We start from the raw sequence: 22,620 nt of genomic DNA, 5'->3' as shown, positions 1-22,620 counted from the left end.
TAGTGAATCAGCAACTGCAGGATAAAGAACATCACGCCGATGCCAACATTATCCGCTCAAAAGCTTTATGAACCATTAGCTGACAGCGCTGAATGTTTACGTCTAACAACAGGTTTAATCTTTGGGTTCACTCTATAATACTGGACTTATTTTTCCATGAAACTTCGAGAGTGTTTAAACAAGAGAGAAAAGTGTGAACATGTTAATGTCTGTCTGAGAAAAGTGTGTATTGAGGGGTTTTACAGCCTTAAAACATCTAGAAAAACGATACAAAATTAAGCAGACTACTTCGCAGATTTCATCTATTGCAGGTTATTTTTAGAACGTAACTCCCGCGATTAACGAAGGACCACTGTATTGTAATGCTTAACGACGGAGACTAATTACCTTCTGTATATATGAATGGTTTATCATCAAAATTCTCAGTCAGAGTTGAGTATTTTTAGATTTGATAACAGTAATCATTTTCACTATGCTGTGGTTATGTCACGTTGTTCAGAAGTAGAGAAATGTTGTTGTTTTTAATCGAGTAAGCCGATGGGGACCGACGTTATTGTTTATTACTGTCATAAATTACTTTTTTTATTTGATGATAATAATAATATTTGCTGTGCTTATATCACTTGATATTATTTAAAAGTAGAATATTTTGGGAAATGCTAATTTTTTTTATTCGATCAATAAGAGCCAATGGGGTCTGATGCTACTTTAGTATTCTGTAGAAAAAAAACTAATACATTTTGTTATGTGAGGGAACTTATTGGCTGTTCATTTGCACAACAGCAGCTTTATAGAGGCGTAAAAATGCAAACATTTGAGACGGGATTTTGTTGTTCAATTTTTTGGAAATTTACCATATTCATCTCTGTGAAATCAACATAAACGAGATTTAATGAAAGCTGTGACGTCATGAATTGTTTAAATGATTTTTATCTTTGCTTTAAGTAACTTGAACGATGAATAAATATCAGTTTTCACATCTCCTGTGCGTCTGTATACATTTACATGTCTTTATTGGCCATCAAACATCAAGCAAAACACGCCACCCTATTGTTTTTTCCAGGTTTTAAAGTGTATCATTGACCGTCTGAAGTGTTTTGAATCTCACTCATGATGGTTCTTATGTTCATTCATCTTCATCTGACGACTCCTCAGCCTCCTCCAGCCACTGAATGAACTTCAGGAGCTGCGGACAGACACAGAATAATAGACAATAGTTAGAAAGAAATATCTCTCACACAGATATGACTGATCATTCACAACATGCTCTGTGTCAGGGTTTCATTAAGGCAATTATAAGACCTTTTAAAGACCATTATGAATGAAATTATAGACTTGTACAAGGCTAAACGCTAAAGATTAGCTTTCTACTGTGGAAAAGGAAAAGATTTAAAACAAACGAACTGAGCTAACAGGGCAAACGTGACAGGTTCTTAAACAAACATCTAGGTGTGAAAGCACCCTAGTTAACTCCTAAATTTTAATTCCATCCATATAAATAACTTTTAACATTGAAACAATGAAGCTGAGCGCGCAAAAGATGCAATATGTAAACGCGCCCTTTCATTGACCCGCTGTATCAGACCTGCGCATTGAATGGCCATGTTGAATATAAATGAACCAAACATTTCAAGCAGGTGGATCAAAGATGTCCAGAGGGCCCAGGTCTGTTATACAGTAATGCAGCACCTCCTCACCCCCTGATTAGTGCGCAGCTTCTGGCTCTTGTCTGTGCTGGAGCTCTGAGTGAACCAGCGCATGATCACGTCCTCTTCCAAAATCTCCAGCTGATACATGTTCATCAACACCTACAGCACACACATTACACAAAATCAGCCAGAAACTCACACAGAAGAAGGGAAGCATGAAGAGAAAGTGAAAAAGGAGGGCACGCACTTTGACTAGAGCCGCCCAGTGAGTGTCCTGCTCAAGGAACACCTCCTCCATGGACGTCAGGCAGTCCATTTGGTCTTGAGATCTTTTCACGTAGTTCTTGAAGACCGGTGCCCACTTCTTCAACAACTGTAGGGGGAAAAAAGGTGCTGATTAGAGTAGTGGTGTAACGGATCACAAATCTTGTGGTTTGGATCACAAGTTTTTTTTTGTCGCGAACCGAATCATTTTTCGGATCAGCCAAAAAGAGGAGAAGACAAATGTAATTTGCTTTCCATTTATTATTAAAACAGCACAGCAAGAAACGTTTGGTTTCATAAAATACAATGAGGAAATAATCAGCTGAATAAAAATAAACAGTAAAATATTTAGTGCTGTGAAAAACTCACTGTTACTACTACTGTTCCTGATGTAGAAAGTAAATTATTCAGTTATTCACTCATTAAACTTCATGTTTCACTGCCAGATGTGTCATTTTTGAAGAATTATTCTGTGTGTGATGGTCGTAAGGTTCTGTTAACCAGTGTCCACTAGATGGAGGTGTTCCATGATCTGGTATTCTTCTGGAGTGTCGAACAGGTGCGGTGTTTTGCCGTGATTACGTTTGGACCAGGTGCGGAGTGTTACCTCTGATGTGCGTTTGGATAAAGACCAAGAGAACAGGACTGTGAGTGTTCATCCTTCCCTCTTCAGCCTTGGAGTTTTTTTGTGTTCTTTTCTTTATGTATCATTTCACTTAATTTTTGATTAAATATAATTAAGTTGATTTGAATATTTATTTGGTTTTGTTGCTGCTTCCTTGAGCCAGGAGGTTGTAACAAGTGGCATATATTAATGGGTGGCCAAACATTCATTTTGAATGTCTTTAAATGCAAATGACGGTGATTTTAATCTTTACCATAAACATCAGTGGTTTTATCTAAACTATAAACTGTTCTCCCAGTATATCTGAGTTCTTGGACTGTTTTTAACGTCATAACTAACTCAAAAGACTAAAGACTGAATCTCTTTCTTGATTTTTGCGTTTTCAGATTTGAATGCAGCGATTCGAAGGATTAATAAACATATGCCAATCACCATCATTTATAATGTATGCTGCGTGGGTGTTGAGATCCCGATCTTTTAATGATTAATTGTGCAGCTTACACTGAATGCATTAATGCAGTGACAGAAAACACCTTTAATAACCTATGAAACCCACCACATCCAGAATAACCCACCACAACTTCTGTCATCATTATATTCTACAGGGAAGCCTAAATGCTTTCATACAAGTGATTTAAATGATGCAAGAGGCCATCTCTCTGCGACCGTAAAATTAATAGCAAAAAAATAATTAATCCGCAGGTCACGTTTGTTCTGAACTGTGGGTTGTGCTCCATACAAATCACGGATCAACTGTGATGCGTTACACCCCTAATAGAGAGATTTTTAAAGAAAAGTTTTAATAACTAATATATATATAGTATATACTATAGTATGTACTATATATACATATATACATACATCCATACACACACAGTGGTGTGGAAAACGTTTTGCCCCCTCAGTGATTTTTTTGTTTTGCACGCTTGTGTTTCAGATCATCAAACTAATTTAATTATTAGTCAGATAACACAATTAAAAACATCATGCAGTTTTGAAATGAAGGTTTTTTACTATTAAGGGAAAAATGAATAAAAAAACTGTAGATCTGTGTGAAAAATGTTTGCCCCTAAACCTAATAACTAATTAGGCCACCATTAACAGCAACGACTGCAATCAAGCATGTTTGATAACTTACAACGAGTCTATTCCAGACCTGTGGATGAACTTTGACCCACTCATCAATACAGAATTGTTGTAATTCAGCCACATTGGAGGGTTTTTGAGCATGGACCGCCCTTTTAAGGTCATGCTACAGCATCTCAATCGGGTTCAGGTCAGGACATATTTACATAACCAAACCTTACAAAAATCTTCTACGGAAGAATAAAAAAAGTCACCTACATCTTCAATAACTGTATTTAATAATTATAATATAATTTATTATTCATTATTAATATATATATATTTTTTTTGCTGAACTATCTTTTTTTTTTTTATAATTATTTTTTAGGGATTTTGACCTTTATTGGGATAGGACAGTGGAGATTTTACAGTGGAGATTTTACAGACAGGAAAGTGTGGGGAGCAGAGATAGGGGAAGGAGTGGCAAAGGGCCTTGAGCTGGGAATCGAACTAAGGTCGCTGTGAGCACCTTGGTGCTATGTGTCGACGCACTAACCACTAGGCTATTGGCGCCGACCTGAACTATCTTTTTAATAGACACATACTCAAACAAATCAAACACAAACATACACACAAACACACACACACAAACACACGCACACACAGACTCACAGGCAGCAGATGTGCTGAATACTGAGCGGTGGTGATCTGCGCCCCCTGCTGATGGAGAGGAAACTCCAGCACTACCCTCATCAAGATCTGCATCACCTCCTTCAGGGTAATGTTGTAGGCGTACCTGAGGAGAACAATCACATTTACTTGTACTTACAAGTGCCCAAGTTAAAATATAAATTTTCGATTCGTTTTGTTTTCAGAAATAAGCCATTTTTCCTTAAAACAATCTGCCAATGGGGTAAGTAAAAGAATTTTAGGTTTGAAATGTAAATACGTGGACTAGAAACAAGTAAAACATTCTAAATAAGAAAAACCAATTTAGCAGAGCAAATGTAAAATAACAGTGTATTGGTTTTTCATTTTTGCCCATTCTTCTTTGCAGTACGTCTCAAGCTCTATCAGGTTGGATGGGAAGCGACGGTGTACAGCCATTTTCAGATCTCTCCAGAGATGTTCAATAGGACTTAGGTCTGGGCTCTGGCTGGGACACTCAATGACATTCACCGAGTTGTTGTGAAGCCAATCCATTGATATTTTGGCGGTGTGCTTTGGGTCATTGTCCTGCTGGAAGATGAACCGTCGCCCCAGTCTGAGGTTAAGAGCACTCCGAAGCAGGTTTTCATTCAGGATGTCTGCGTACATTGCTGCATTCATCTTTCCCTCTATCCTGACTAGTCTTTCAGATCCTGCTGCTGAAAAATGAGCGCTGCCTGGTTTTCTCCAAACGTAATGCCTGGCATTCACTCCCAAGAGTTCAATTTTAGTCTCATCAGACCAGAGGGTTTTGTTTCTTATGGTCTGAGAGTCCTTCAGATGCCTTTTGGCAAATTCCAGGAGGGAGTGTCTTCCGTCTGGCCACTCTACCATACAGGCCTGATTGGTGGATTGCTGCACAGAGGGTTGTCCTTCTGTAAGGTTCTCCTCTCTCCGCAGAAGAACACTGGAGCTCAGACAGAGTGACCATCGGGTAATTGATCATCTCCCTGACTAAGGTCCTTCTCCCCTGATCACTCAGCTTAAATGCCCGGCCAGCTCTAGGAAGAGTCCTGGTGGTTCCAAACATCTTCCACTTACGGATGATGGAGGCCACTGTGCTTTCTGTAACCTTCCTTAGCCTTATGCCTCGAGACAATCCTGTCTCGGAGGTCTACAGACAATTCCTTTGTCTTCATGCTTGGTTTGTGCTTTGACATGCACTGTCAACCCTGGGACCTTTTATAGACAGGTGTATGCCTTTTCAAATCACGTCCAATCAACTGAATTGACCACAGGTGAACTCTAATTAAGCTGATGAAACATCTCAAGAATGATCAGTGGAAACAGAATGTACCCGAGCTCAATTTAGAGCTTCACGCCAAAGGCTGTCAATACTGATGTACATGTGATTTTACAGCTTTTAAATATTTATTAAATTTTCAACAATTTCAAAAAAGCTTTGTTTCACATTGTCATTATGGGGTATCGCTATGAATACTTTCAGAATGCACTGTACAAATCACATGTTAACTGTGGCTCCTGGTCAACAATAATTCATAATACACATTGTCATATCGATGCTGAATGATATATTGTGCAGCCCTATTTTACTAATAAAATCTTTATATCACTGAAGCTTACTTGAGCGAGTTGATCTCCAGGACCAGATTGTCGCAGCCGATATTCTCGTCTAAACCTCTCTGTAACGTACCGTGAACCTCATTCTGAAACACTGAGGGGAAAAGAAACTATTTATTAGCAGGAGATCTGGGAAGGTAACATCCAGCTCTGGAAATGATTGAAACGTTACTCTTCTCACCTTTGACATCATCCAGTTCGGGTGAAGGCGGGTGGCTTCCAGGGTCATGTGACCCCTCGCTGACCTCACTCTCACTGTCACTCTCTGGGTCAGGATTCAATGCTAAGCCTAGAACAACAACAACAAAAAAAACATGACATCATTGTATCTTCAAAATTTAATTGGCTGCAATTTTGATAATCGATTAGTTGGCCAATTATTTTGTTTCATAATTGGATAAAAAAACAACAACAACAATACTTTAATTTGGTGTTTTGCTTATTACCACTATATAAATCCGTAAATCTGGGTATTATTCATGTGTAAAAGTTTACTTAATAAAATACAAAAGTCATGTATTGAGTTTAGAGGGCGGCAGTTTCTGTCATCTCACAGCAAGAAGGTCGCTGATCCAAGGTTTCCCCCACAGTCCAAACACATGTGCTATAGGTTGGAGGAACTAAATTGACAGTAGTGTGTGTGTGTGGATGTGAATGAGTGTGTATGGGTGTTTCCCAGTATTGGTTGCAGCTTAAAGGGCATCCGCTGCTTGAAACATATGCCCAAATAGTTGGTGGTTCATTCCACTGTGGCGACCCCTGATAAATAAGGGACTAAGCTGAAGGAAAACGAATGAATATGCATGTAACTGAAACCCAGGATCTTGAACAGACTCAGTCTCACCCCAGATGCATTCAGCAAGCTCATCTTCCTCTGTGTCATCAAGACTGCTTTTCCATCTGTATCCTTTCCCCTCTGAGCCCACTTCTGCTGGGTTAAACACTGACAAATCACACATACAAAATGTTCAGCTTAGCAGCTATAAAGCTTATGTCAGGAAAATAAAAAACTTTTAAACCTGAAGAATAAGATAGAAGATGGATAGATAGATGGATCCAACAATTTATAGATAGAAAGATAGAAAGATAGATAGAACGATAGATAGATAAAAACAGTTGATAGATAGATAGATAGATAGATAGATAGATAGATAGATAGATAGATAGATAGATAGATAGATAGATAGATAGATAGATAGATAGATAGATAGATAGATAGATAGATAGATAGATAGATAGATAGATAGATAGAACGATAGATAAAACGATAGATAGATAGATAGATAGATAGATAGATAGATAGATAGATAGATAGATAGATGGATAGATGGATAGATGGATAGATAGAACGATGGATAGATAGAACGATGGATAGATGGATAGAACGATAGATAGATAGATAGAACCATAGATAGATAGAACGATAGATAGATGGATAGATAGATAGATAGATAGACAGATAGATAGACAGATAGATAGATAGATAGATAGATAGATAGATAGATAGATAGATAGATAGATAGATAGATAGATAGATAGATAGATAGATAGATAGATAGATAGATAGATAGATAGATAAAGCGCCAACCTTTCTGTTTGATTTTGTCCTTATTGTGGGAAACATCATCGTCGTCGCTCAAGAACTCATCGTCGTCTTCATCATCCTCTTCATCTGGATGGTGCATGGACACCACTGTGCCTGCTGGAAGAGCAATATCTGGACCCACCATCACCTAAATTATACATTAATAACATTAGCAGTGAAGGATTTTATAATTCTTGCCAAATGAGCATTTAGATATTTGATAATTATTTCCTAATTTGCTGATTATTTACTCACACACATACACTCACCGGCCACTTTATTAGACCTTACTACCTTACTAGCACTGGGTTGGACCCCCTTTTGCCTTGAAAACTTAATCCTTCGTGGCATAGATTCAACAAGGTACTGGAAATATTTCTCAGAGAATTTGGTCCATATTGACATGATAGCATCACGCAGTTGCTGCAGATTTGTCGGTTGCTAATGGGCTCAGTGTGCCAAGATAATATCTCCCACACCATTACACCACCAACACCAGCCTGAATTGTTGATGCAAGGCAGAATAGATCCATGGTTTCATGTTGTTGACGCCAAATTCTGACCCAGACCCATCAGACCAGGCAACATTTCTCCAATCTTCTATTGTCCAGTTTTGGTGAGCCTGTGTGAATTGTAGCCTCAGTTTCCTGTTCTTAGCTGACAGGAGCGGCACCTGGTGTGGTCTTCTGCTGCTGTAGCCCATCCTCCTCAAGGTTGGACGTGTTGTGTGTTCAGAGATGCTCTTCTGCAGACCTCGGTTGAAACGAGTGCTTATTTGAGTTACTGTTGCCTTTCCATCAGCTGGAACCAGTCTGGCCATTCTCCTCTGACCTCTGGCATCAACAAGGCATGTGCACACACAGAACTGCCGCTCACTGGATATTTCCTCTTTTTCTGCCCATTCTCTGTAAACCCTAGAGATGGTTGTGCGTGAAAATCCCAGTAGATCAGCAGTTTCTGAAATACTCAGACCAGCTCATCTGGCACCAACAACCATGCCACATTGAAAGTCACTTAAATCCCCTTTCTTCCCCATTCTGATGCTCAGTTTGAACTGCAGCAGATCGTCTTGACCATGTCTACATGCCTAAATGCATTGAGTTGCTGCCATGTGATTGGCTGATTAGAAATTTGCATTAATGAGCTAATAAAATGGCCGGTAAGTGTATATAGAGGCTTTTTTTCTTATCAGTAAAATACATTACACTGTTCTAGTGGTTTTAGAATATATCAATGCAAAAATAATATGAGAAATCGTACAGACTGTGCCTTTAAATGAAAAACTGTTTTAGTCTTGCTCTCTGATGCTCTGGTGTCTTACGTTGTAGGCGAGCACACACTGTTCGTTCAACAGCACTCCTTGTTTGACCTTGACACCGTCACAGATTACAGACTGCTTGACCTTCACATTGTTGGCGATGTGGACTCGATTCCAGATATAAGCTCTTTCCAGAGTCACGTTGTCTCCTAAGTAGACAAAACAGCCGTTAACAAGTCGCCAAACAATAAGCATTTCACACGGCCACACTGTACTTTTCAACTAGCCGTCCAATCACAGTAGAGAAGGGGCGGGACAGTACCACACAACTGTGAACAAATAACCTGCTAAAGTTTGCAATTACAACCGGATCCAATGCTTGTAATTCTGGGAGTCTCTGAACAAACGCATTTGTTGTCAAATACACAACATAAATTGCTCTCATATTGTTTAACTGACTGCAGCTCTGCACAAGACGTTTGGCCAGCGGAGAAATTAAAATGGTCGTGCCCAACTGAGTCTGGTTTCTCTCAAGGTTTTTTTCCTTCACTTTGCTAATTAGTGAAGTTTTTTTCCCTCTCCGCTGTCGCCACTGGCCTGCATGGTTCAGGATCTATAGAGCTGCGCATCGTTGGATTTGCTCTTCAGTATTTGGACTCTCAGTAGTGATTATTAAACCACACTGAACTGAGCTCAACTGAACTGAACTTAAACACTACAAACTGAACTACACTGTTCCTATTTACTATGACCTTTTATGTAAGGCTGCTTTGACACAATCTACATTGTAAAAGCGCTATACAAATAAAGGTGAATTGAATTGAATTAACTAATGCCAAGAAGCTATTAATACTGTTTTGGAAATAAGGAATCCCCTACATGTAAACTGTGGCTTGGAGAAAGCACCTCTATGTTACATTTGGAGCGAATTAGAAACTATTTGAAAAGAAAACAATTTGACAAAATCTGGAATATTTTTATATGTTACCCTGAAAATAACCATGTGGAATAATGCAGAATTTTTGTAATGTTTTAATATGCTTTGTCATCATACTCTGTTGTTCAAACAGGTCTTTAATACAAGTCGGCTTGTTATTTGGGTGTTTTTTTTTATTATTTATTATTATAAATGTCATATTGTTTTCCTTTAAAAAAAAAATGTGTATTTATTTATTTTTTATTTATTTGCTTTGCCTATGTTATATGTGGACAAGATATGTAAACAGAGAATCCTTTTCTTTCTTAATCTGTGACTTTAATAAAATCTATTTGACAAAAAATAAATAAATAAATCAGCAAAAGTCTTTCATCTTCTAACAGTACAGCAGGGATACTCTGGGAAACGTCCACACAGCAGAATAGGGCTCCTAAAAAATAATGACAATCACTTTTTATTTTTTTGCTTGGGGAAAAAAAGATCAGAATTTTCTTACGATTCTGTAGATGTAAAATAAAGGTTAATATGAGTATTGTTATCTCCAGCATATGGTGAAACAAAACAATAATAATATGATGTGTAGGTCTGCTGTTGGTTAACATGCTACATATTTTGTCTAGACTTGGAACGGTGGACTTGAACAGATCTTAAATTTGACCTGGTCGTTAAATGCACAGTGAAGTGATGACATCAGAATATAACTCTGATGTTGAATTATTATGTTTGAGACACATGCTTGCAATCTGTCATTGACCACATAATTAGAGCGTTTTCTTCACCGGTGAAATCAGACGTTTGTCATTATTATTAGATTACCTCTTACACAGTGGTGTAGTCCTTGCTATACTCACGTATACTCAGTATGCCTACTTTTTTCCACGAGCTGTTTGGGTATTACGACTTCTGAGGATCGTACTCTCGGTATACTCACTTGTTTTGGTGATTAGACTTACCTAATTTTTGTGTATTGAGTATTTGAGTTTTCGAAGATCACAACAAATCAGCTGAATGACGTCTCGCTGAAACGTTCACGTAAAATTATAAAACAGCATGGGCGTCGCTTTAGCCCTCCTATATTTCCATTCAGCCCCCCCTAACACCTTTGTGATTACCTGTACACTACTAAATGATCGCCTCAGTCCCCTTTAAATTTGATATAAAAACGGCGGCAGAATCCTGATCCTGAACTCGTTTTTTAGTTAGTCAGCCAACCACAGCTGTGCAGTGTGTGTGTGTGTGTGTTTGTGTATATATATATATATATATATATATATATATATAAATAAATTAAATGAATCAAAGATACATTGACTTTCATCGTTTCTTTGCCTACTTTTAAAATTTGGATTGGGTGGGTAATAGTACACCACCTATTTTTTTAGGACTACACCACTGCTCTTACATTATATACAAAGTTATACAATAGTCCCTCGCTATAGCGCAGTTTCCCGGATATTTTTCATATATTCCACACTGTTCATATTTCTGCCGCACCACAGAGCACCATCTGAATAGTTTATTTTAAACAACAAGCGAATGTGCGCGTCTGGTGTGTGTTACTTCCAACTGTCATGTACGTATGGTGCATTCCCCTTAACATTTCTTAGAAAAGTGGGCGTGGCTTGTTTTTTTCTCTACTTCGAGCTGATTGGATGTAGTAAAGTACGCATTTCATTCAGAAATATCTCAGGAAGAGGGTTTGGGGGAGAGTTATTACAACCTAACAGACTCCTCCTCCTCCTCACCCTTTCTGTTTGTTGACTGACAGTTGGAGGGGCGTGGTTAATTACAATAGCCACGCCCAATACCTCAGACAGACCTAATCTTGTGTGCATTTTCAGATTACAATTAAAGATTACAAGGGCAAACTATTTTGATTTTCTTAAATGACATGCAGAGATGAATTGTTCACCACAAAACTAGCAACGTGAGCTAATGAAAATCAATACAGTTAGTTTTGATTTCATGTGTACTTTAAATGTATTTCAGACATTACCGATGACACAGTTTGCGCCGATCACAGTATTGGATATGCTGCAGTTTGCTCCGATCACTGTATTCCTGCCGATGAGCACGTTTTCCTCCATCTGGCTGCCGTGCCCTAGACTGACCCCAAGTTCGCGGTACACGTTATGTCGAGAGTGTGTGCAGCTCTGGCCTTCCTGGTCCGCAAAGTTAGCGTCGGGTGTAATGGGATAAATCCAGCGGCGGATCATGTCGGAGGAGATGGTGTCGTACATCAGGAGGTTCGACACACGAGCGCCGTATCCGTCTTTGGTCACATGCATGTGGATCTGGTTTCCCAGGATCTAGGCCAAAAAAACAACAAAAATATAATAATAATAATAATAAATCTCACACTGTTTGTATATTATTAAGAGTTGTTTTACTTACTTACAAGCACTTTTACTAGCTCAGATAAGACATTGTTACATGCAAAACTTACTGGAAAAATACAGAAAGCCGTCATTTTAAGTAAAGGTGGCAAGAATTGTCTTATTGTTTGGCTTAAAAAAAATTTACGTATACAGTCGAGACCAAACCTAAAGGAAGTTTCTCTGTATAATTTGTATAATCTGTTATTAATATACCGTTGTTGTTATATGATGTACCTTTATATTATACAGGTATGTACATACATTTAATCATATATTTATATATCTATATATATATATATATATATATATCTATATATATATATATATATATATATATATATATATATATATATATATATATATATATATATATATATATATATATATATATATATATATACATACATACATATACATATATACACATATATACATATATTTATATATACACATACACAAATATACATACAAATATATATACATATAAATATACAAAAAAAGAAAAATATATATATATATACACACACACACACAAATATACATACTAATATATATATATATATACAAATATATAAGTAAATGCATGTACATACCTGTATAATAGTGTGTGTGTGTGTGTGTATTTTATTAATATATAATAATACTTTATCTCAACAGCTTGTCGCACATTTAAAAAAAACAGGGGTGTCAACAACAACAAGGGGTAACAAAACCTAAATATGTGCAAAATTCAGAGACAAAACCGTAACATGCAGGTAATGGGCTTCACATTCATCTTGAACTGGGTCCTTGAACTAATTAATTGGCCCCCCACAATTCTAACATTTTACATTTAGTTTTAAAATAAGCATATTATAGTGTCGCACCAGAGGACTTGGTCATGGACTATGGTTTTACAAATATATGGATGAAATAAAAGTTTGCCATTTACTAAGATAGACACTTAAAATTAGGCCCGAGTTATTTAATAATGATTTTATGGCTTATTTTTAATTTATAAGAGCTGTAATTTATTAAAATGTGTTTGAGACAGTCACACCATAGGATTATTTTGAGATTCAGCTTTAATAATAATAATAATAATAATAATAATAATAATGATAATAATGATAATAATAATGATAATAATAATAATGATAATAATAATAACAATAATAACAATAATAATAATGATAATAATGATAATAATAATAATAATAATGATAATAATAATGATAATAATAATAATAACAATAATAACAATAACAATAATAATAATAATAATAATGTAATAACAGCAGTTTTTATAACAAGAGTTCTATATAAGACAAATAACAATTTATTGCATTTTAAATGATGACAATATTAATAATATTTATTTTTGTCATGCGTGGCAGTAAATATGCAGCATCACATCCACAACCCCTATATCACAACGAATTCATGACTGAGCAAAAATGTTCATTTCATACCTCTTCACTGACTAGAATCCCACGGACAAAGTCATTTTTGGTCTGGTAGTCAAAGTTGTCAGTAAAAAGCTCCGCAACCTGCGTTACACAATATTCACTTTCATTAATCTGAGTGTGCATTTAAAACAAACAAACAGAGAGATCTGTGTATAGAAATTAATAATAATAAAAGGAAAACTCACCTGTGGGGAACAGATGCTAATGTGACAATCCAAAAGATCAAACCTAATTTCAAATTCATCACTTGCACTGTGGAAAATATTCTGTGTGGAAAAGAAGAAGAAGAGAAAAGTACAATTACTAAATTACTGTTACATGCAGTTTCTGATCTGACCAGAGGAGTGTTTGTACAGTACATTAGTATATTAACTGATGTTCTGCTTCATTTTAATGTGCATTCCTTTAAAGTCCCGTCAAGTTGCTTGAAATATGCATTTTTTTATTTGATGTTTGACATAATCTCACCTAAAACACAAAGAGAGGGTTGGACAGTAGCCATTCCCCCTTTTAAAAAAACAGCCAATAGCATTCAGTTATCACCGCTCTGCCTGTGAGCTCAAGCGCATCAAATGAAAACAAATGAGAAGAAGGGGGCGGGGCATGTCAGATACTAGAGAGCATTTGATTGGTCTGAAGATTTGATGACAAACTGAAGTATGAGGTGGCGTGGATTAAACCGTCGATCCATTTAGGCAGAAGTGACGAACTACAAGCTTTCGATGTTTATATCAGTTTTTATGTTAGGCCCCGGCTTAGTCACGCAGACGACGTGCCCTGGGATTAGATGAAGTAACCCAGGGCGTCTTTTAAAAAGGGAACAACGGGCGTGGGGCGGGAGAGCGAGTTTTGTTGGCGTGTTGTATTTGATCAAATTATTCCTGTTGCTAAGTGTTATCGTTGATTGTGCTTCCCGTTGGTGTATAAGTTTTGACTCGGTGTTGTATATCCATCCGTGTTTCCCCCTCCTATTATTTTGTTTTTGGTTTGTTTGTTAATATTGTAAATATTGTACACGGTATGAGGCGGTAGGGGTTGGACACCACACTTTTCTTTTTGTAAATATTTTCTCCTGTTTCTGTTCTTAGTCAGGGAGGTAGATTTTGTATTTTTCATTTCTGTTATTTTGTTAGGTGTAGTTCGTTTCATTCGGGTGTTTAGTTACAGTGTACGTTTTGTTTATTATTGTTCTGTGGGTTCACTCTGAGGCAGTTGGCTTCACGTTTTTGGGTGATAAAAAAAAAGATTAAAAAAAAGACAATTAAAGAGACACAAAAGGGTCATAAAGTGAATTTTATTTGTCGGGTGTTCTTACGTTGCGGCCTTGACCCTAGACTAGGGTCGTAACATAAAGTGGGGGGGCTCGTCATTTGTTTTTGTACCGCAAAAATGTTTATTTTGAATGGATGCACAGAGGGTAAGTCATTTCAATTTACTCTTTGTTTGGCTGCTTTCTCTTTGGTGTGGGAAGGAGTAGTGAATAGAGTTATGGATTTTGATTTGACTGCCGTCGCACTTTCTCCGTTTGATCGCTGCCGTAAGGACGACTTATTTAAAACGGCAGAATTCTTTAAAATTGTGGTGCTGCATAAGACTTAAACAAAAGAATTAAAAGATGTGCTTTATAACGAATTGGGCTGTTTCTCAATTACAAGAATGCAGAGAACGGATTTGCGCTCCTGTGGAGACCGGTCTTTCCAGGTGTCCTTGGAAGAACGAACACGGGAGACCGCAAGAACAGAAAACACGTCCTTTGAGAAATGAGATGCTGCATTCTTCCTGATGGTCACGTGACCTTCACGCGTTTTAAATGGTAAATTATTTAAACATTACAGCATTCATACAACGATTTATTGTTTTTCCCCTTTTTAAAATATATACTATGCATAGAAACATTATAAATATACGTTGCACAATATAAATAAAACAGATTTTAATACGAATTTCAGCAAACAAACACCCTTAATGTGTTTATTCCTTTATAAAACTTTCATGGTAATGTTTATATTCACCGTTTCATTTAGGGAAACTCCTGAGGTAAATAAGTGATATCTCTGAACTTTAATAATCTAAATAAAATGCTGTGCTTCCCATCTCCAGTCGCAATGACTTCTGGGACTTCCAGAGAAAGTTTGATGCTCAAGTCTGCATCGGTGCGTCCTCGATATCAAGATCACATCCGGGAAGTTTCACGCGTCCTCCATTCTTGCGGTCTTTAGTATTGGAACTGAACTTTGGCAGTTGATGATGACGTTACACGAGGACGCAAGACCGCTGAAGAACGCATATTGAGAAACAGCCTTGTTTTTGCTGCAAATACTGCCTGATCCATAATCCCTCCATACCTCTCCCTAATCAAACACACCTGAATCAACTCATCAGGACATTAGAAGAGACTCCAAACCCTGAAGTTAATGGGTCAAATAAGGGAGACATCCAAAATATGTACTGTTGGTGTGCCTCCAGGAACAGTGTTGGGAAACACTGATCTAGAGACATCAGAGACTTACTTTACATCATGTAAAAAGAGGCATAGCTCCCCTCTTAAGGATATTTGAGGTGCTCTGTACCCTGCATAACCGTGTGCTGATTCTTATTCGTGCCGTTTCCGTAACTATTATTAAAACAGCTCACCATGGGGAACTGCAGCCTCTTCAAGGCCTGCGCTCTCTGGTAATGCAGAATGCGTTTGCTCTTGCTGTCTATGGCCACGATCATGTCCTCCTCTTCACAGCGCGTCTTGTGGCCCGGCGAGGACTCTTTGAAGATCATGGTCATCACCGACACGTTCTTCTCCATTTTGCGCCGCTGTCTTTAAGGAAGCATAACATAAAGCCGTGTTAATGATATATGAATGACAAACACTGGAACATCTGCAAATAAATCCACTGACTATGAGGCCGTCGACGCTGTTTTCAGCCAAAAACGGGAAAGCTTTGATACATGGTGTCTGTTCATTAACATGACAATAGCGATTTTGGGGACTGAAAATGCATATAATCGAAATCTGGATTTCTTAAATTGATGTTTTGGAAAACGCTGCCATTGTTGTGCCCATGTAAATCACCTAAAAACAATGACAACATGCGCATGCTAATGGTGCGTTCAAGCCACGTCAGATGAACCGTATTTATGAGGATGTTGCTAGAAGGAATACAGCTGCAGGTTGAGGAAAGTTATTTATTAAATTATCCACTAATTGTAATTTATTACGTCTACCCTTATGCTAAACCCAACCCTCACAGTATTGTCATAATATAATTTATTATTGCACAGTGTCACAAGAATTATGCTATATTGATGTATCCTCGGCTGTATGTCATCTAGACCAGGCTCTCTCAACCACGTTCCTGGAGGACCACCAGCTCTACACATTTTCAGCTCATTAGCAGAGACTGAATGACCTGTAATGGGTGTGATAGAGAAAGGAGACATCCAAAACATGCAAGTGCTGGTGATCCTCGTGGATCTAGACTATTTACGAACTGGTTCATGTGAATACCACCACAAACTGGACACTCAAAATCCAGAGTCCAGAGTTTACATGTTGGGTTAGGTCAGTGAGAAACATGGCAGATTCACTGATCTATTATAGAGAATTATATATAGTATTACTGTATTTACCACCTATATAGATCAGTGGGAGAAATACAGCAAGTCCAAACAAACACACTACAATGAAGGAATATGCGCTAGTGATGTTGCTGCTCAACTGTTTGCCAACGCTTCACCAGCAAAGTGTGGATTTACTTCACCTTACAACCAAAAACAGAGACGCATCTTACACACACAGCAAATTTTACATACACATTCAGCACATCGTCAATTCTCGGTACTGTTTACTAAAAGGTGACCGTGTCTGGCATACGAAGCAGAGCGTTTTTGGACAATTTTATTGTGCAAACGTGAAACCTTTTCAAAAAAACTAAAAGGGAAAACCTTCATGATTTTGGCTCCATCTTTTTTTGTCTGCATCCAAAGTTGCTTCCTTTCCTATATAATATAATGTAAAAACTGTATGGAGCCAAGAAGTATGTCCGAATTCATAGTATTGGAAAAACAGTAGGCGAGAAGTACCTGGATGACCTACAGGAGTTCGACAATGAAACTGAACGGTCTTGTATTAAAGCACAAGAATTCATTAGTATGGTGTAAAGCCTCTTTTTGTGGCCAATGCAACATCAATTCGACTTGGGAATGACAGATACAAGTCCTGTACAGTGGCCAGAGGGATTTTGAGCCATTTGTCATGCAGAATAGTGGCCAGGTCACTACATGATGCTGGTGAAGGAAAACCTTTCCTGACTTTCTCCTCCTAAACACCCCAAAGTGCTCAATAATATTTATGTCTGGGTACTGTGCAGGCCATAGGAGATTCAACTTTACTTTCATGTTCATCAAACCAGTCTGTCACCAGTCTTGCTGTGTGTATTGGTGCTATGCTTGTGCGGTAATATGGTACACAGCGGGATCTAAAAATAGCAACCGTGTCAGTTTCAATACCGTTATACCGTCATAAAAACAATGCAGTTATATAGGAGACAAGTATTAAATATTATTATTTATTTAATGCCCAGAAATGCGTATGCGTGGGACAGTGTGGAGGAGAGAGTGAGAGGTGAGGTAAGATGGCGAGTCGCGCACCAAGTGACCTGGTCTCGAAAAAGAACACAACCTCTGCAGTTTGGCAGTAATTCGGGTTTCGACCAAACCAGAAGGGAGACGTGGGAAATACAAACTAGAGGTCTGCATTTCCGCTGACCCGACTAGATTTCTTGCGGTGTGGGTATAAATTTCAGAATAAAGCGTGTAACTCTGGTGTAATCCGAACGGGAGCGGGCGGTCTCACAATATCGCTCCTGAGCGAGTGAGCATGCGCGCATCTGCATGGATGCTGTTTATGTGTGTGTTTGTGTGTGTGTATGTCAGAATCAGAAAGAGCTTTATTGCCAGGTATGTTCACACATACGAGGAATTTGTTTTCGTGACAGACATGTGTGTGAATGAGAGAGAGCGTGATGCTGTGTGTCGCTTGTTTGGTGCTGTCTATGTGTGTGTGTGTATGTGTGTTGATTAGAGAGCGTGATGCTGTGCGTTTGGTGCTGTCTATATATGTGTGTGTGTGTAGATATGTGTGCGATTGAGAGAGAGCGTCCTGCGCAGATCTCTAATATGAACAAGACTAGCTAAAGCTTAAGCTCGCATACGATATTCAGTTTCTGAAAGGTTTAGGCACAAGCCGACAGTTTGGTGACGCATATGCTATTCATTTAAATATTAGTGAGTGTGAACTCATGAATTTGGCCAATGTTTCAGTTTCATTGTACAACCTCTGTACTACTTCCAGCGAGATTCTGTAGTGTGAATACAATGAATGTGCTCAAAACTTCATGAACGAGAGTGAAGCGATGCAACTGCCCTAATGACAAATAGGGAATGTAGTATGTCTGAGTTCCATTGATCCTATATAGAACGCACCTTTCTAATGGTCATATAGTAAATTCAAATTCAAATGTAGTACCTATATAAGTGATTTCGGACTGATTTTTGGAGCTCGAGTCTCCTGTGGAGAAGGGTCACTCACCTGTGCTCCTGTAAAGCCTGGGAAACATCAACGTTGGACACCACGTCTCCATACACCAGTAGAAAGTCTGAACGGACGAGGGATTTGGCATCTACGTCTCTTAAAACGTCCCCGAGAGAACGATACAGATCAGAAGTGATGATGTGAACCACATTTGGAGAGGTGGGACGACACCACTTTGATTTTCTGCAACACAAGACCACAAACACAGTGTGCCGAGAGAGTCGCAAGGAGGATCTCAGTCAAAATCGGCATATAAAGTCAAGCGTCTTACAGTAAGTGCTCCTTTATTTTGCTGGACATCCAGCAGCAGAAGACAAAAGTCTCCTGCACTCCAGTGGACGTCAGAAACTCTAGTGTGTAGTCAATCATGGAGACGTTAGCCAGAGGCAGGAGAGCCTGACGAGACACAAACAAGAGTCAAAATTAGTCTGTAATAATACAGAATTATGCATCATGTAAGATACAAGCGCTAGAAAAGTACACTGTAAAACCATGGTTTTGACTGGTTACTTGGTATTACATTTCAGTCAAGCTCCTTCAAATAACATGACAACAAATCCTAACAGTAATATAGTATTAGTATGGGAAAAGTGCACAAATATTTGGTAGCTTGTTAACAAAAAATTAAATGAATTAATTAAGTAGTGCTTGATTAAACTATCAAAACAATAAATGTTTCATACATTTTTTTCTCATATGTCGAAAAGTGTCTTATTAAAATAGAAAACAATATGACTATCATACATTTTTTATCATGATTTAAAAATGACTGTATTTATAAATATGTATCTATAAAATGTGTATTTATAAATACACTATTTAATGAATCACACTGCAGTCCCTGATTAGCTTTTTTTCTGACGGTGTGACTTTTTACTAAATAATTTAGTCAATTAAATACCTTTAGTGTTTTCTTCTTCCTAATTTATGTCATTATAGTGAAATATCGTACAAATGTTCCTTTCCGAAGTCATATTGAGCCTCTCTTGTACAGATGCTTTATATTATGACTAGCATACGTTACTTCAGGGGCGTAGTGGACATTTTAAAAGTGGGGGGGGGGGCTGTATGAGATCATATGTTCATATAATTATTAATCACCTGTTTCTAAATGGTCTGTCTCTAAATGTGAGGGGGACGTATCCCCCCGTCCCCCCCGGTTGCTACGCCCCTGCGTTACTTTATGATATAAACCTCCTAATTTGGAGAAAAGTTTATACATCAAAATAAAACCAAAGATTTGTGTATTGAAATTTGCTGCTTATAAAACAGATCTTTAGCAGTGAATATTTATAGAACAATCTACAAAAAGAAAATCTTACTATAATGCAACTTATAGTAAAGACAATGGTATTTTTGAAGCATATACTATAGTAAAGTAGTTGAATTAATCTGTTATGGTATTTCTATAGTTGCTAAGGTAATACAACAACTAATATAAACAAATGACCCCATACAGTATTAAGCTCTGTACAACTATATATATATATATATATATATATATACACACATATTTATTTTCCCAGTGATGGGTTGCAGCTGGAAGGGCCAAAACATATGCTGTATAAGTTAGCGGTTCATTCTGCTGTGGCGATCCTAGATTAATAAAGGGACTAAGCCGAAAAAAAAAATATGTATATATGTGCAGTTGAAGTCAGAATTATTAAACCCCCTGAATTATTAGCCCCCCTGTTTATTTCCCCCCCCCCTTATTTTCTGTTTAACAGAGAGCAGATTTTTTTTCAGCACATTTCTAATCATAATAGTTTTAATAACTCATTTCTCATAACTGATTTATTTCATCTTTGCCATCATGACAGCACATAATATTTGACTAGATATTGTTCAAGACACTTCTATTCAGCTTAAAGTGGCATTTAAAAGCCTAACTAGGTTAATTCTGTTAACTAGGCAGGATATGGTAATTAGGCAAGTTATTGTATAATGATGGTTTGTTCTGTAGACTATTGAAAAAAATAGCTTAAAGGGGTTAATAATATTGACCTTAAAATGGCTTATAAAAAATTAAAACCTGCTTTTATTCTAGCCCAAATAAAGCAAATAGACTTTCTCTAGAAGAAAAAAACATTATTAGACATACTGTGAAAATTTTCTTGCTCTGTTAAACATCATTTGGCAAATATAAAAAAAAATAATAATAATTAAAATGGGGCTACTAATTCTGACTTCAACTGTATGTAAATGTGTATAAATTTGAATCTAATCTAATCTAATACATACATATGTAGTTGCACATAATAACATTAGAATACATCACAGTATACTGTAGTAAAAATGAAAATATACTAATATTTATTACAATTTAACAGTTCGCAGTTGATAGTACAGTATGTCATAGCATTCATTTTAGTAGTTCGTTACAGTAACAGTATTTTATCGCGTGGGATGAGCATATATATATTTTGGCAAGTCATTTATAAGACCAAGATTTAAATAACAATGCAATTAAAACAATATTAAAAAATTTGAGAGTTTCAGTCCTAATTGAACACCGCATGCTTCGTATTATATTCAGAAAGCCACTTCTATCACGATGTAAACAAACAACGTGTGGTACCTCAAAACACTACATACATCCACGGCAAGCATTTTAAACTATACCCCTGTCCTAAAAGAAAAATGCAGCTCTAGCTTTTGCTAAACACTGCTACATTACAGTGTTTAATACCGAGGTAAACTTGGTTTGATATTCGCACATTAATTCAGTTTTAAACAGTGACAACTTCGGTCTGAGATTGCACGGTAGTAGGTATGAACACAACATTAGCACTATTTAAGTGACTGTGAACAATGTTGTATTTTATAGTCACTGCCTGCTAATATGATTTCACAATTTAGAATTGGCTAAGAATACTTTTCTGAAATTATATCAAGGATAAATTCCGAATGTGTAAATATGAAGCCAACTTTACCTCAGCTAAATGTATTACTGTCAGAAAGCCACGATGTAAACAAACACTGTTACTACAACTGTACCTGAAAACACAGCGCACAAGCACATTTAAACGATGTCAAAAACACAAATTCAGCTCTAACTGTGCTACATTAACGTTACAGTGTTTAATGAACATGTTGTAACGTTATTGTAGAGATGAGCTGAAGCATGTGCTCGCGGTAATAACGTTACTGTCTTCATTTATTTCACTCACCCGCGGCTGGTCTTTAGTGATGGGGAAAAACCTGCGGTTGAAACTGTCGGCCACCAGAACGGCCTGCAGCGGCTGCTCCTCTTCATCTTTATCCGAAACCGGCTTTCTGGGACGATTTTGTTTGCCTGCTTTTCCTGCCATGTTTGTCAGCGGTGTGTCAAACGCAACACAACTGCAACAGGCGTGAGATAGTGACCCGGAAGTTCTCTAGTTAGTCAGTACAACGCATAGATACGAGTACAACAGGTCCACTATTAATTATCTAACTTCATCTCTTACCTGCATAACTAAGACTAAATAAATACACTACAGTTTATCACTACTGTCAATTAGTTTAAAATTTTGTGCAGCTTTTTAATTTTACA

At 37.4% G+C, this 22,620-nt stretch overlaps 1 protein-coding gene across 1 annotated transcript; it reads right to left on the bottom strand.

Moving 5' to 3' along the window:
- Positions 1–825: 825 nt before the first annotated feature.
- On the bottom strand, positions 826–22,441 carry eif2b5 (eukaryotic translation initiation factor 2B, subunit 5 epsilon). The gene is made up of 16 exons (XM_056470853.1): positions 22,256–22,441; positions 19,357–19,481; positions 19,083–19,268; positions 16,133–16,310; positions 13,684–13,764; positions 13,502–13,579; positions 11,669–11,981; positions 8,799–8,944; positions 7,481–7,625; positions 6,737–6,835; positions 6,074–6,181; positions 5,896–5,986; positions 4,276–4,399; positions 1,897–2,022; positions 1,698–1,808; positions 826–1,186 (listed from the first exon to the last, which is right to left on the bottom strand). The coding sequence occupies exons 1-16, from the start codon at positions 22,394–22,396 to the stop codon at positions 1,127–1,129; spliced, it is 2,112 nt and encodes a 703-aa protein (XP_056326828.1). The 5' UTR covers positions 22,397–22,441; the 3' UTR covers positions 826–1,126.
- Positions 22,442–22,620: the final 179 nt, after the last annotated feature.

Source organism: Danio aesculapii, chromosome 2 (assembly GCF_903798145.1).
Source record: "Danio aesculapii chromosome 2, fDanAes4.1, whole genome shotgun sequence".
Taxonomy (NCBI): domain Eukaryota; kingdom Metazoa; phylum Chordata; class Actinopteri; order Cypriniformes; family Danionidae; genus Danio; species Danio aesculapii.
Note: the sequence above shows the minus strand (reverse complement) of the source record. Positions and strands in the feature narration are given on the sequence as shown.